At 54.9% G+C, this 14,702-nt stretch overlaps 2 protein-coding genes across 5 annotated transcripts; one reads left to right on the top strand and one right to left on the bottom strand.

Moving 5' to 3' along the window:
* The first annotated feature begins 316 nt into the window (after positions 1–316).
* Positions 317–2,866, top strand: Cisd3 (CDGSH iron sulfur domain 3). Its single transcript, XM_038327508.1, has 3 exons — positions 317–452; positions 738–857; positions 2,487–2,866. The coding sequence occupies exons 1-3, from the start codon at positions 339–341 to the stop codon at positions 2,664–2,666; spliced, it is 414 nt and encodes a 137-aa protein (XP_038183436.1). The 5' UTR covers positions 317–338; the 3' UTR covers positions 2,667–2,866.
* Positions 2,867–3,022: 156 nt separating this feature from the next.
* Positions 3,023–13,853, bottom strand: Pcgf2 (polycomb group ring finger 2). Of its 4 annotated transcripts, XM_038328659.2 has the most exons (12): positions 13,781–13,807; positions 11,603–11,679; positions 7,872–8,025; positions 7,286–7,382; positions 7,053–7,108; positions 6,920–6,970; positions 6,579–6,687; positions 6,401–6,455; positions 6,220–6,315; positions 5,150–5,230; positions 4,814–4,875; positions 3,023–4,579 (listed from the first exon to the last, which is right to left on the bottom strand). In XM_038328659.2, the coding sequence occupies exons 3-12, from the start codon at positions 7,981–7,983 to the stop codon at positions 4,237–4,239; spliced, it is 1,062 nt and encodes a 353-aa protein (XP_038184587.1). In that variant the 5' UTR covers positions 7,984–8,025; positions 11,603–11,679; positions 13,781–13,807; the 3' UTR covers positions 3,023–4,236. The 4 variants fall into 4 exon arrangements, with proteins under 4 accessions (XP_038184587.1, XP_038184588.1, XP_041910951.1 ...); XM_038328660.2 differs by lacking the exon at positions 11,603–11,679 and having other exon boundaries at positions 13,781–13,853; XM_042055017.1 differs by lacking the exon at positions 4,814–4,875.
* Positions 13,854–14,702: the final 849 nt, after the last annotated feature.

The following is a 14,702-nucleotide window of genomic DNA, read 5'->3' as shown; positions in this document are numbered from 1 at the left end:
CGTCTTCCGGAAGGGGTGGGGGAGGAGGAGCGGAGAGGGTGGCGACCCGGACGCGGCCGCGGTGCGCAGAACGCCCATGCGCGGCGTGGGGACGAACTTGCACGCTGTGGTCATGCGCGGGGCCTCCGTGAGCGTCCCCTCTCTGGTGACCCCAGGCCGTTCAGCCCCGCCTCCCCGGCCAGGGCCAAGCTCCGCCTCTCGGCCGCGCGATCCCTCGGGGCAGTCTTTTCTCCAGAGGACTCTCCTAGTGGATGCCAAGACCTGCCTCTACTGCGACCCTTTCCCCAATCTTTTTGTCGCTCCCACGCCCCCTTAGGCTGTGCTCTTTTCCTTCCCAGATGGGCTTCCGGCGTCTTCCCTTCTCCACTGATTTTATTTTTCTGTTTCCAAATCACATCTGTCTGCCGGCCTTGTCGAAGCTGTGCCAGAGGCGGGAAATCTCCTCTTGGCTGGTGAGTACAAGAACGCCTTCTCTCAGGACACAAGTCCCGTCAATTTCCTGGATTTCAGGGCTACATCGAAGACAGCGACCGGGGACACCCCTGCTCCCAGTCGGCTCTAGAGAAGGTTTGGTGGACCAGAGGGCAGAAGGCAAGGAGCCAAGTCTTCTGGGCTGAGGGGAGGTCAGCCACATGATAAGCCAAGCCCCAGGGTTAGAAGGTAGCTGGGAACACGCAAACTTTCACTACTTCCAAGGTTTGGGATGACCCTGAGCCTCTTATCTTCCCTGGCCATAGGCCCGATGGTTCCCCAAAGACCCAGCCAAGCCCGTGGTGGCACAGAAAACACCCATCAAGTTGGAGCTTGTTGCAGGAAAAACCTACAGGTGGTGTGTATGTGGCCGAAGCAAGAAACAAGTGAGTTATTCCAGTTGCCTTTCACCCTGAGCAAGCCTGACCTCAGAAGCTAAGCAGGGGTGGGTCTGGTTAGTGCTTGGATGGGAGATGCGAGACACACACACACACACACACACACACACACACACACACACACGTCTCCACAGCTCCCTCTCTTGCTTGGGGTTAGCATGGGAACTTTCAGCCCATCTTTATTTCCCTTTTTTCTGTATATACCCCATACAATGCGGGGGTTGATAGCAAAAGACCAGCTCACAGTGCATCCCTCGTGTCCTTCTGAGAAGCATTCGAAGCAGAGACGCCTGTGCTGTGACTGGCTCAGTCTCCTCTCCTTCCAGTCCCTCTTCCCTGTGTGCACTTCGGGGCCAACTCCGGGGCACCAAGGACTTGAATTTCTTCCCTCTCCCTCCTCCCCGTGGGCAGCATCCCTGCCACACATCAGGCTTTGGACCTCACTGCTGGGAAGGTTCTGCCGTCTTCCCCAGGTCTCTCTGCCTGCCCTCTTTTCACCTCAGATATGACTTCTTTTGCTGTTGCCTTCTGAGGCCATCCAGCGCTGGAACGGGAGCCTCCCTCTTTCTGGAGAACTCTGCCCTGTTCCCCAACCCCTGTGATTGGCGTGAGAAGCCCAGATCCCAAGGCTTACTTTGCCACACATTAGTTGTGGCCTTTGAACAGATATTCCAGAGGGTGGGGCACTTTCAAGGGCATGCCTGCCAGAGGGCTGTGGGTGGGGTAGCTGCACACGCCTACTCTATGCCCTTTAGGAGGGTGTGGGTCTGCCTCTCCCCTTTGGGCCTGTCTTCATCATCCTCTTTGGAAGGACATGGTGCATGCATTACTAATGCTACTCCAGGCAGGCAGGTTGACACAGACACCCCTTGCTGTTTTCTGAACTCTGGAAAGGCTGCTGGGCTCTTCTCACCCTGGGGGACATTGAGAAGAATATCACTTTCATGAGTCAGTGGGGATTCACTCAGCCACTAAAAAAATAAAACAAAACTCAGGTGGGATGTAGCTCTGTGGTTAGATGTTTGTCTCAAGGGCACGGAAGCCCCTGGAGTCTCCCTGTGTGGAATAAACAGGGCAGGAGGATAAGGGTTAAGGGTCAGCCTCAGGCAGCAGAGCCTGTTCAAGGTAGGCCAGGGTTGCAAGAGAACTTACCTGAAAATGAAAGAGGGGAACTGGTAAGGTGCTCAGAGGTTCAAGGCACTTGTCAGAGCACCTGGCAGACTTGTGTGATCCCCAGCGCCGGGGTGTGTGTGTGTGTGTGCGTGTGCGTGTGTGAAAGGATAAAACCAACTCCCACATTCGCCCCATGGCTTCTGTGTGTGGGCACGAGCATGTGCTCGCATGTGCACACGTACCAAATTTGAAACACGTAAAAGCCAAACAACAAAAAACTACAGCCTTGTTTGTATTAACGTTGCCTCTACCTGAGGCCCAGTTCCCCTTGCGAATTGTTCTGACTTTCTGGCTTCCCCAAAGGCGAACAATGAGAAATACTTACACTACTGTACAGTGGCCATTATTTCCTCGTGTCAGCCTTCCTGTGACCCGGACGTTGCAGGGCTGGAAACAATTGTGGTCAACTCTTCTCCCACCCCACTCTGACTTTTCTCCCACCAGCCCTTCTGCGATGGCTCCCACTTCTTCCAGCGCACCGGCCTTTCTCCGCTCAAGTTCAAAGCTCAAGAGACCCGCACAGTGGCCCTGTGTACCTGCAAAGCCACTCAGCGTCCTCCTTACTGCGATGGTACCCACAAGAGTGAGCAGGTACAGAAAGCAGAAGTGGGCTCCCCACTCTGAGGGGTCCCGTGGCTCCTGGCCCGCTGCAAGCTTCCCCGCTGTGACGGCCACAGTGCTGAGGCATGGAGGAAGGGTACATCCAAGGACCGTGGACAAGCAACTGTCCCCTGAAAACCCTGTTATCTCCTGTTATACAATCGAGAGCAGGCCTCCTGGGTCTCCTGGCAAAGCTGTCATTAAACAGTGAGGCCACCCTCTGAGCGTCCCTGTGGTCACTGGGAATGCTCACACCACCTCTTGCAAGGGCATGGTCTGTGGAGACAGCTGGCCAAAGCGGGGCCATTCGGATCTACTCAGCATGGTAGGACTAGGGAGCACCTCCTCCCTCCTCCCTCTGCCCCAAAGAACCACAGGCACAAGAGTATGCAGCATTTATTACAAAACCAAGAGATACAAATGACCCAGGACAGGTGGGTACAGTCACAGAACCTCAGACTCAGGACATGGTGCCAAGAGACCCCACGGGCTCAGGACCTCACATACCCGATCCAATACCCTGGTCTCCCTCCACCTTCCCCCCCCATCTATGTACACTTGAGGAAACCAGGTAGGCAAGGTCAGCCCCTAGTAGGTGGTCTGCTAGGTAAAGTGGGGTCAGCTTCCATCTTATTTCCTTGTGCTTCTAATACCTCTGTCCTGTCCCCGCTTGGCCTCAGCTAGGGGAGGGGAAGTGGACTAGAAAGCTGTTGGCCTTTGGCAGATCTCAAGTCTGTGCTTGTCCGGGGTTCCACGCCCCAACCCTTCACTCTAGGCCCCCATTGAGTGTCTCCTCCAGTCTTGCTAGTAGGAGTTCCTGGGTCAGGGTAGGGCAGAAGGAAAGTCACACATAGACTTTGCAGGGCTGGGGTCTCCCCATAGCCTCAACCTTCTCCTCCATAAAGATAAGTGATGGACGCAAAGGCCACACACAGGAAAAAAGAAAAAAAAGAAGTGGGGGGTGGGGATAAAGGTAGAACCATCTATTCTTTGCACAAGGGTCCCACTGTCCAAGGAGGTGAGGGAGATGCCTTCTCCATGGCCACTTGATCCTCGCAGCCAGAGGACAAACCACACTTTTTAAAGGCACTGTCTTAGCAATTCTCTGGACATTCAACAATGGGGGGGCTTAGAGATGGACCCCATTATCTGGTCAGCTAGGAGACCCAACATGCCCTCTGCCCTGGGAAATAGAACGAATACAGGGGAGGGCTTTAATACTTCCAGTGGCTTCATAAGACCACCAGGTACCCCCCCCCCGGAGAAGAGCAGAGCAAACTACAGAAGACCCCCTAGACACAAACACACTCACACACACACACACACAGTTTGTTTCCTGTGGCATTTAAATTAATCTGGTTGGTCCATAGAAAATAAGTATGTATATTTGGTTTTTCCTATGTACATATATATATTTATATATATAGATAGATTTATTTATAAAACCCACCTCCCACTCTGAAGATGGGAGGAACCAGGAAAGTCAAAGGTGGAAAAAGGGGACCAGAAAAAGTAGAAGGGAGGGGGAGAGGTGGCTGCTGCGGGAGAGGGTCCCTTTCCTTAAGTTAAGGGGGGCAAGGAGCTCCGTTAACAGTCATCTTGCGCCCCCTGCTGGTGGAGGATGGCGTTTGCAGGCAGTTCGACGTGCCCCCGTTGGTAGCAGCTGTGGTCCCACAGGCGGTCGAAGGTGGAGTGGGGGAGGTAGGGTGGGTAGCAGGGGGGCCGTGGGAGCTGGGAGAGCCATGGGATGGGGTCGCAGGGCTGGGCAAGGAGGAGGAGGTGGCCGGAAGGGTGGCAGGGCTGGGAGCCTTGTCGCTGACAGACTCACACTCTGATGCCCCACTGGTGTTGGTCCCCTCTGAGGGAGTGGGCACTGTGGGCAGGGTGAGCCGCTTGCAGGCTGGCTGGACACGGTACTTGAGGGGGAGAGGCCCATTCTGTGGTGAAAAGGAAGAGGCCAGCAATAAGAACAGAAAATGTCAGCAGAAAGAACAATCAGGGGCCACCCATCCCTGCATCCAAACCAGGACCCAACTAGGAGCAGAGGGGAAGAGAGAGGGCCTGTAGAGTGGAGAGTCAGATGAGAGCAGACCCAGTGAAGAAAGAGTGTAAGAGACGAAGGTAGGGGTGTAAGGCCATCATTTGCCACGGTGTCCACTCTTACTGCTGACCCCAAGTCTGGATGGTAAGAGCCAGCGGAGGGCATCAGCAACAGGTGTGTGGTACTTAGCACCTGGGGGGGGGGGGGAATGAGGCAGGAGGATTGGACCTCATACCAAGTTTGAGGCTAGCCAAGGAGAGAACCTATCTCAAACAAAGAAAGAAATGGCCCAGTGCAGACCTGGTATGAGGAGGCACCAGGGCCAGGCCTGGCTCCAGGGACAAGGGATGAACTGCCTGATAGAAGAGGGTGTCTCATGTCACTGTTGCCACTGACCAGTGCCAGGCCCAGTAGGACCTCCTCCCTGGTACTGCCCCCACCTTGTACCACCTGGTCACAGGCTCACCCTCCGCCAGGGGTAGATGTAAGCAATGTCCATGAGGGTGTAATATTCCTTCAGGGGCTCATCTTCATAGAGGATCTCCACCTGGAGGGGAAAAATGACACCATGAGGCCTGGCAGCTGCACCCCTGGCTGCCAGGGTGGGAGTCCCAGGGGGTTGGACATGAGCGAATCAAAAGATGGCTTGCAGGAGGCTCCTCCTTACTGTGCATGTGACTTCCCTTCCAGACCGTCCCTCAACCTGCTGATGGGGAAGGGGAAGCTTCTCTCTAGGTCTCCTAGAGAGCCAGCAAGGCCAAAGGGACCCCCTTGATGATGGCCCCGAGCCTGCATCGCCCTAACTGGTGAATGCAACAGCACCTACTGCCTCCCTGCCCTAGGCTAAGTGAAGCCTTCACAGGAGCAGCATCTCGGAGTGTGTCAAAGAAGCAGGGTCAGCTGACTCAGAGACCTACAAGGGAGCCTGTGTTACTGTGTCTAAGAGCTCCCTGACCATCGGGTTTTTGGGTTTTGTTTTTAAAGATTTATTTATTTATTACGTATACAATGTTCTGCCTGCATGTATGACTCCAGGCCAGAGAGAGCACCAGATCTCATTACGGATGGTTGTGAGCTAACATGTAGTTACTGGGAATTGAACTCGGGACCTCTGGAAGAGCAGTCATCTCTCCAGTCCCCCCCTTTTCAATTTATTTAACTTATTTCTTTTATGTGCACTGGTGTGAGGGTGTCAGATCCCCTGCAACTAGAGTTACAGACAGTTATAAGCTGCCACGTGGATGCTGGGAATTGTACCCAGGTCCTCTGGAAGAGTATCTGGTGCTCTTAACCACTGAGCCATTTCTCCAGTCTCCCTGACCCTCTTGAAGGCCTGACATTTTTTTTGCACACACAGTTCCCTGTTCTTGGGCCTTTTGCACACCAACTACAACAATTACAGACTATCTTATCCTAAACAATTGGGCTAGCCTACCCGTTCCTGCAGGTCCAGCTATTTAACCATGTGATGATGGGATGCCCACCAACCAGACACACTGATGGACCCCCGATGTCTGAGACGGTGCAGGCATTCACCTTGTATTTGCTGGGTACGTCCATTTTGTTGCGGAGAAACTTTGCGAGGTGCATGACAGTCATGGCTGCTGGGCATCGCAGGAAGCGCACCCCTGTCTGTGGGGGAGAGGTCCCAGTGAGAAGGTCTATCCCATAGAACTCTCAGTGCGCAGCTCACTCCTGTGAAGGCCCCAACACTCACCTTCTCCTTGTCCCCATCCCCATTCTCCATGAGGCTCTTCTTCTCCTCTCGGTCCCTGGAGGAGATGGAAGGGAGCAAAAGATCGTGCACTTGCTGGGTCAAATGCACAGGTCCGATGGGGTCTTGGAGGATGGGCCAGGGTGAAAAAGGGGCTTAGGCTGAACTTGGTTGAACTTGCCTGACTCCTTCGTAGAACTCAATGGAAAGACTGACAATCTCATCATCGCCCAGCGCCCCCTTCTCCTGCTCTAGGACCTCGCCGCGGTCCTCATTGGAGCCATTGGGGACTGTAGAGGGAGACAGCTCAGAGGGGTTGGTCAAAGATAGAGCAAGGGACTGAGGACCTAGGGAATGGGAGTGGGTGGCTCAGAGGCTGAGCCCTACCCTCTCTGGACAACACTCTCTAGCAGGGATGTCTGGTGGAGATGGGAGGGCCAAAGCTGGTACCCTCAACCCTCACAGCTGGGGCGGCCCTAGGCCCTCAGGAACCAGAACATGCTCGAGCGCGAGCACACTCACCCTCCGTCAGCGGGTATGCTGCATAAAAGTCCCGACGCCGTTTCATCTCATCTAGAGGAAGGAGGCGGGCAATGAGTGGGCAACAGCTGGGAAATGGGGAAGGTGAGCAGGACAACACAGGGGCTTGGGGTACCTTTAAAAAGCCCAGGCACCAACTTGTAGACAATGTCCTGGAGGGTTTTGTCTGACCTGGGAAGGAACGTACATGAACGTTAGCAGCCACGGGACCTTCATCCCTCCAGCCAGGGATCAGCATTGTACCCCTTTAAACCCAGCACCCAGGCATGCAGGTTCTCAGTCGGGCATTTCTTAGCCTAGGTCAAGCTGGAAGCCACTGGGAGGCAGGGTAAGGGGACACAAGCCTACCTGATGCTCAGGAGTGGTCTGGTTTTATGAACCTGGACGTCACACATGGGGCAATATTTGTTGGTCTCCAAGTAGCGCACGATGCAGGTTTTACAGACTTGGGGTGTGGACAGAGAGAGGACAATCAGAACTCCTTTCTGCCCAGGCCCTCCCACCAGGACCCAGGAGCTCAGGACTGCTCCCAGACCCAACATGGCAGTGTGCTCACACATCTGGTCCATTGCGCCTTGTCTACCCTTAGGCCCAGTGTCTCTGTGAAACAGGAGGGTGTCCTTGTTCTGCCTAACATACACAGTGTACCAAGCCTTAAGGCTCCTCTTAGCCAGCCTGCTAAGACATCCCACGGGTCCTGGATCTCTTGTGAACAATCTGACAGTGCAAGTGAGTGACCCCTGAGTCTTCAGGGGTCAAACTTGAGGCAGAGCTATCAGAGAAAGGGGAGGCTTCTAACACTGTCCCTGGAATGAACTGGGTCCAGGACTACCCCCACTTTGTCCCTTCTTGGCAGCTTCTCGGTGACCCAGGGTCTGCTCTCCAGTGTCCCCAGGCAGCGTCCCCACGCTGAGCACCCCAGCACTGAACTCACAGGAATGCAAGCACTCCACAATGGTGGTGGCGTCGATGAAATAGCCCCCACAGAGGGCACACATGAGGTGAGGGTTCAGCTCCGTGATTTTAATCCGTGTGGTTCGATGCATGATGCCAGGGGTCAGAACTGAGGAGACTTGGGAAGTGTCACCCTGGGAAACAGAAATGGGATCAGAAACCCAGCCGCCCTCAGCCACTTCCCCACACTGCTTCTGTCAATATAGCTTTCCTGAGCCCCCCCACTTCTCTGTCTCAGATGTGGAACCAGGCATGTGTTTGAGGCTGGCTGTTTCTGGGCCTCCCTCTGAGTGTTCACTGGGTGTTGGGGGCTCTCGGGAAGCGTCTGTAACTTTGAGAAACAAGATTGTGGACCATCTCGAAAGCAGTAGGAAATACTGAAGCCAGACTGTAAGAAGCACTAACCAACTCTTGAGGATAGATGTGGGAGGGTGGGAAAATGAAAGGGAAGGTGCTTTAAAAGATCTTCCTGGGAGCCAGTGGGCAGTGGTGGCCACACCTTTAATCCCAGCACTTGGGAGGCAGACGGGTGGAGCGAGTTCGAGGGCAGGTTCCCAAAGCTATACAGAGAAACCCTGTCTCAACCACCAGCCCTGCAAAGATCTTCCTGGGAGTCATGGGCCTGTGATAGGGCTCACCAGGTAAAGGTAATTGCAGCCAAGCCTAGTGACCCACATGGTGGAAGGAGAGAAAAAAGCAATGGCTGCAGGTTGTCCTTTAGCTACTTGCAAATGTACACACACACACACACACACACACACACACATGCACTAAATGTAATAAAAAAAATTTAACAATATTCTGATTCCAACCATATCCATTCAAGTGGTCAAATATTTACCAAGTACTAATAGCTATGAGAAATTGTCCAGACAACTCCGTTCACAGACCAAAATGAATCGCTGCCCCAGCCATGAGAGATTTGTCATGGGGAAGCCATGAGGGACATTAGGACACAGGCCCCTCACACTCCCTCCTCTAATGTCCCTGGATACATACAGCTCCTTGCAAGGCTACCATGTGCTGACCTGGCCTTCTGGCTGGAAACCCTGAGGCTAGTTTTCATTATGTCCCAAGTTATGAAGGAGCTGCAGGCCCAGCCTGGCACTGCAGGCCCAGCCTGGCACTGGACTCTACAGGTAGTCCAAGAGCCTGGCAAGAAGACCTTTACTGCCCTGTGTGAGAACCACCCCACAGGATCCACCCCCCAGTAGCACACTGAGTGCTCTCCAGTGTGTGCGTGGTCCAGGAACCTACTTTGATGAACACAGAATTGCTTCATGTGCGGCTGGGATCCCACCACATCCTAACGTGGTGACTTCTCCCACCTATTCACAGCCTATCCACCAACAAACCACAGGCTTTCCTAGACACCTGCCAAAACTGGGCAGAGAGCATTCTCTGTCCCCAGCTCTCCAGTGCACCTGGCTAGGCCCTAGCAGGCCAAGGTCGTTTCAAAGCTGGCTCTGACTTTGGACCGGAGAAGGCTGCCTCTTTCCGTCTCTCCCACAGCAAAAGTCCAGGAGCCGGGCTTGAGAGGCTGGCTAAGCCCCAGCGACTCCTTTACAACACACATCCTTCTCTCTTTTCCAGAAAGATTTCTAAAGCCACCACGCTGGCTTTTCTAGGACAAGAAATTCACAGCCAGGATCAGCAGTTTCTATAGAGACCCCAGGATGAGCCTGGCCTGGACCCAAACAGCCAATAAGGCCCCAGGGCACCTGGCCAGAGACTGGGATAGATGGGTAGACACAAAGGCCACACTTGGGACAGACACCAAGCTGCAGAAAAGAAAGAGGGGAAGAAGCCAGCCAGAGGCGCTGAGGCAGCCACCGCTGGCCTGCAAAGTTTCTGCCCCTATAGGTGGCCCTAGCTGGTCCTCCCTGCATGGGTCCCCCTTCACAGTTTCAAAGAAGCTGTTGGCTACTCTACTGTTTAGTTGTTTCCATGGTAACATAGTCCCTGGCAAGAAGCCCAAATATTATTACAACCATCCAGAGGATAGAAGAAACTCCAAGTGGCTGTCTCTTTGAGCATGGGTAATAGCCACCGTGTGTACGTGCTGTCTGGGCTTCCAAAGGTACTTCATGTGACTGCTTGCCTTGTGTGTGTCTGCGTCCAGAGGCACACAGAGATGTAAACTGTATCAGAGTAGGATCCAGCCAGGTTGCTACGGTAAGGTCTCCCCGACACGTGCACCATGCACCACGCACCACACACACACACACACACACACACACACACACACACACACACACACACAAATATATGCGCTCCTCACAATGCCTCAGCCACTTCAGGCACACGCTCACTTCATCTGCAGATAGAGAAGCCACACAAACCCCACTCGGTTCATCTTTCTGAGGTTCACACAAGAGTAGCCCCCAGGTCCCATTTTGGGCTCAGGGTAGTTAAGGGAAGGAGATGCTATGGACTGAAAAGCTCCTTGTCTCCCCTGGGAGTAGAGAACCTCCCTGTTCCCCATCCCCATCCCTAGGGGCCTCAGAAAGCCACAAGAGGCACTGATTGGCTCCTCACCTGATTGCCATGGTTACCTACAGGGCCCTGTCAGCAGGTGCCAAGAGTGTCTGTAAACAGGAGGTCTGAGTTCCCAGAGCATCCCCTCCCCATTTCCCTGCCCAGCATCAGGACCTGTATTCCTTCCTCCCCATGCAAGGGGCCCTGGTGCTGGGGGAAGAAGAGGGAAAGGAATGACGCACTGCATCACTATGGAGGGGACAGCCTGGAGGGGACAGACGAAAGGGACAAAGGGCCCGTGAAAGGAAAAAGGAAAGGCAGAGGTCCCAAGAAGCAGAAAAGGGACAGAGGTCATTTGCAACTGGTCTCCACGAAGCTGAAGAGGCCAGTCCCAACTACATCTGTTTAACCCCTTCCCCCCCCACACACACACTCACGCCGTGCACGTGTGGCTTTATCTGAAGTCTTGGTCTCTGTTCTCTTTGGCCCTAGCTCTTGGCTCCCAGGGGCCCCAGGCAGGAAAGGGGCTTGGTCAGCACCTAGTTCACAGTTCATTGCCATCTGAGCCCATCTGTGTCTCTCCCCCATGCTCCCAGCCTCTGCTGACAGACACCTCCCATCTCTCCAGGAAACCAGACTTCCTTCTCTCCTGTAGGTAGGTGTTGGCTTCTGTCAAGGCAGAGGGAGGTCCCAGGCACACCAGCCACAGCCCTCTGCCTCACTGGTGCGCCAAAAGAAGCCCCAGGCTGTGAGAGGTCATTCAAGGTCACATCCTACCACCAGACTAGCAGAGCAGAGGTGGATGTGATCTTTGAAAGCCTCTTATGAAGTCTTCTCATTTTACAGATGTGACTTGTCCAACCAAGGTCACACAGCTAAATGGTGGGGGGGGCGGGCAATGCTCGGACAAGTATCTGCCAGCCTCCTGTTGTGATGCTCTTCCTACATTGGTACCCAGAGGGTGCTGCTTACTCTACTGAGGAACTGAGCCAGTGGTAGAAGGGTGGAGGGTAGTTACTTAATTACTTAGTGGGCAGGAAGCCCCATACACTAGGCCTGCTGAAAGGGAGGCAAAAGTTAATGCCTACACCACTCCCACAGTATGGGGGAAACTGAGGCACCATGGGAACAGAGTAAGCCAGAGTATAGTGTGTAGACATGAATTCCTAGTGTTGGTTCCTCTTCCAGCTTCATAGTCCCAGCTAAGCAGAACTCGTGTGTTCAGGTACAGACCAGCACACCCTCTCGTCTTTTCCTGCCCTTGGACACTGGAAAAAGGCTGGAAGCCTCTTCTCCCCACCACTCAGCTCCTGAAGACAATTTAAAAGAAAAAAAAAAAAAGGAAAATAATAATAGTAAAACAAAAACAAAACAAAAAACCCACCAAAAACCCAAAGAATATACGCAGGGCAACAACTGCAAGACACAAACGTATCCAGAGCCAGACACACCCCCTTCGTCTCCTGTCCACAGCACCCAGAACCAGATAAGGGCGGTCACACACAAGGCACATAGACACTTGGCCAGACACACACCACCACACACGCAGCTAGACAGGAGTCAGACTCCCACTCCACAGATGTAGAAACCATTCCCATCTACCCCATCACATGCCGCCTGAAACCGGAGCCATCAACATTAACCTTCTATGAACCCCTGGTCTTCTCAGGGTAAATTATAATTTAAGCGTTCCAGCAACAAAGGCAGTTCGACCCCCAACTCTGCTCTGGGGCCAGAGGCTGGAGGGCTGCGGTTGACATCTGACCTATACAATATGTAACCTCTTCCACTTCAGGCTCTCTCTGTTCCCATGGCAACAGCTCTATCAACCAAGATCTCTGGGAGTCATTTCCCTCCTCTCTGCTCACCTCCCAATAGTTCAACTTGAACAGAAACAAGCGACAGCCGGACTGGATCGTGGAGTCTGTTTCCTACCGCATTCCAAACACAGGTTCTAAGTGCACAAGCCCCAACCTTAAACCAGGGGAGCCCCTGGGAAAACCTCTCTACCAAAACGCTGCAACAGAGCTGGCTTTATGCTCCTCCGATTACAGTAATAACATCTTGGAGCAGGGATAGGGATGTGTGTGTGTGTGTAGGGGGGAGGTCATGAGTTTCAGGAACGCTGCAACTGCAAGAAGTCCAGAGTGGGAGGCCCAGGACTGTGTGAGCTGGCTAAGAGAAACCCCTCCCTCAGTGAGAGGGAGCCAAGAGAGACTGAGGCAGCATCGGGGGATGGCGGGAGCAAGGCTGGGGGCCAGGAGAGACAAAGAGGCAGGGAAAACTCGAGGTAACACCGGTATATACTTAAAACATTTAATATTGACACATACACACCCTCCTCACTCAAGCCAAGCACAGCAATTTTAGGTAGACCCGGGGAGTGGGGGGGGGGCCTTGACTAGAAGCCCCTAGGAGACAAGAAGGGCGCAGGGTGTCTGCAGGCCCAGGGTTCCCCAGCTTTCAGAGCTATTTACGCCAGGGCTCAGGGAAGAAAGAGTAGCCGCTTCCATTTGCTCCCGCCGCTCCATGGAAAAAGGATCAGACCCCTTGGCCACTACTGGTGAAAGGGAGAGAGCATGCTAAATCTCTCCTCTTTCCCATTCTACCCGCTCCACTCCTGTTTCCCCCAGAGCTCAGGTCAAAGGATCAGGCACCCCAGTGACCGAGTGGCCACTCCCTCCTTTCCCTAGAGCCAAACTTTGGTGGGGCCCCCAGGAGGGATGTAGGGGAAAAGCTCTGGCGAGGTGGTTCAGGGAGGGGGCGGGGCGCCTCGCACCAGGACTGGGGAAAGGGACCTCTGGGGGAGGTGCCCAAGATCCGGACCCCAGCAGTTAGGGCGCCCTCCCCCGGCCTTGCAGCCACCAGAAGGCCAAGTCCCCTTCCTCAGGGCCTCAAGTCCTCGCGCGTCTACCACGCTCACTGCCCACGCGAGAGGCGACCCTTGCCCGACTCGGAGGGGGCTGATCTGCCAGAGCCAATCTGTTCCAGCTGGTGGAGACACTGGGGTGGGGGTGAGACCCACCCTAGCGAGTGTCCCCAAAGCCCTCGTGGCCGCCCGGACCCTCCCCCTCGATACCTCGCGAGCAGGGTCTTAGCAGGGGGCTGCTGCACAAAGAGGAGGTGGTCGAGGGAGACGCCAAATCGTTAAGAGGGGGAATCCACTTCGGCCATCTTGGAAAGGAGGAAAGGGAAAAAGAGAGAGAGAGAGACCGGGAACGGGAGAAAGAAAGGCGGACGGGGCGAGCTTGGACAGCGGCTGGCGGGGCGGGAAGGGGACGCGATCGGCAGGCCAGGCCGGGGCTCCCGGCTCCCACTGGGGTCTGCGGGGAAAGGTGGACCGGCCCGAGTCGCCAGCCCCAAACGCTTACGAGGTAGCAAGGAGGCAGGCGCGAGTCGGCGTCCGCTTACCTGGCTTCGGGGTCCGGTGGGTCTCGGGGAGGGGGGGATGGGAGGGAGGGAGGGAAGGGAGGGGAGGGGGGCCACAGCCCTGTCGCTCGCTCGGTCGGCGGGAGGGGAGAAACCTATGGTAAGAAAGGAGTTTGTAAGAGCAGCTTGGGGTGGGAGGGAGAGTGGGGAGGGGAGGGGATGAGAGGGGAGGGGAGGGGCCGTGGAGGGGGGGCGACAAAATGGCTTTTTTTCCTCCAGACAAGAGTAGGTCCCGCCCACTACTCACCCACGTGACCTCATTCCTTCAGGATGTTTGCAGAGAGGGAAAGAGGAGAGGAGAGGCTAGCTTAGCTGCTCTTCACCGTGTTCCCCGTGCTCTGGGCTACCCCCAAACCCGAGACCCCCTTTTACCCAGACAGATCCCTTGAACCCGAAGGAAAGATCCTGTTGTGTTACCTCCAGTCATAATACCTCTTCCTCCTAAAATAAGTGTGTCCCCTTTCTCCCACCGACCCTGCGATCCCTACTGTAGCTGGGGAGCTTGGAAAATGGTGAGATGCAGACTGGGCGGAAATGTGTTTTGCAGTAACCGATGCCTTGCCACAACCGAAGGGCGTTTGGGCGGGGGACAGGGCGCCGGCGGCCACGCGTCCGAGCGAGGTTTACTCACTCCAGCTGATATTCTCTTGAGATTCCTAAGTGTGTATGTATGTGTGAGAGAGAGAGACCCGGAGCGTGTCCGTTCCCCCCTCCCCCGAAACAGCGGAGACTCCGCACCTCGCAGGGAGCGCACGGTGGCCGGGGGGCTTGGCTGTGGCCGAGGCTGGCGCGCTCGGCGTGCTCGGGCGGAGAAGAATGGAACGCAATCCGGGGCGGGGAGAGCAGCCCGAGACACGAACTCGGGCGCTGGGCCAGAGACACAATAACTAGCCGAATTCGAGAG

The sequence above is a fragment of the Arvicola amphibius genome, chromosome 4 (assembly GCF_903992535.2).
Source record: "Arvicola amphibius chromosome 4, mArvAmp1.2, whole genome shotgun sequence".
Taxonomy (NCBI): domain Eukaryota; kingdom Metazoa; phylum Chordata; class Mammalia; order Rodentia; family Cricetidae; genus Arvicola; species Arvicola amphibius.
This window is presented reverse-complemented; position numbering and strand designations above follow the sequence as displayed.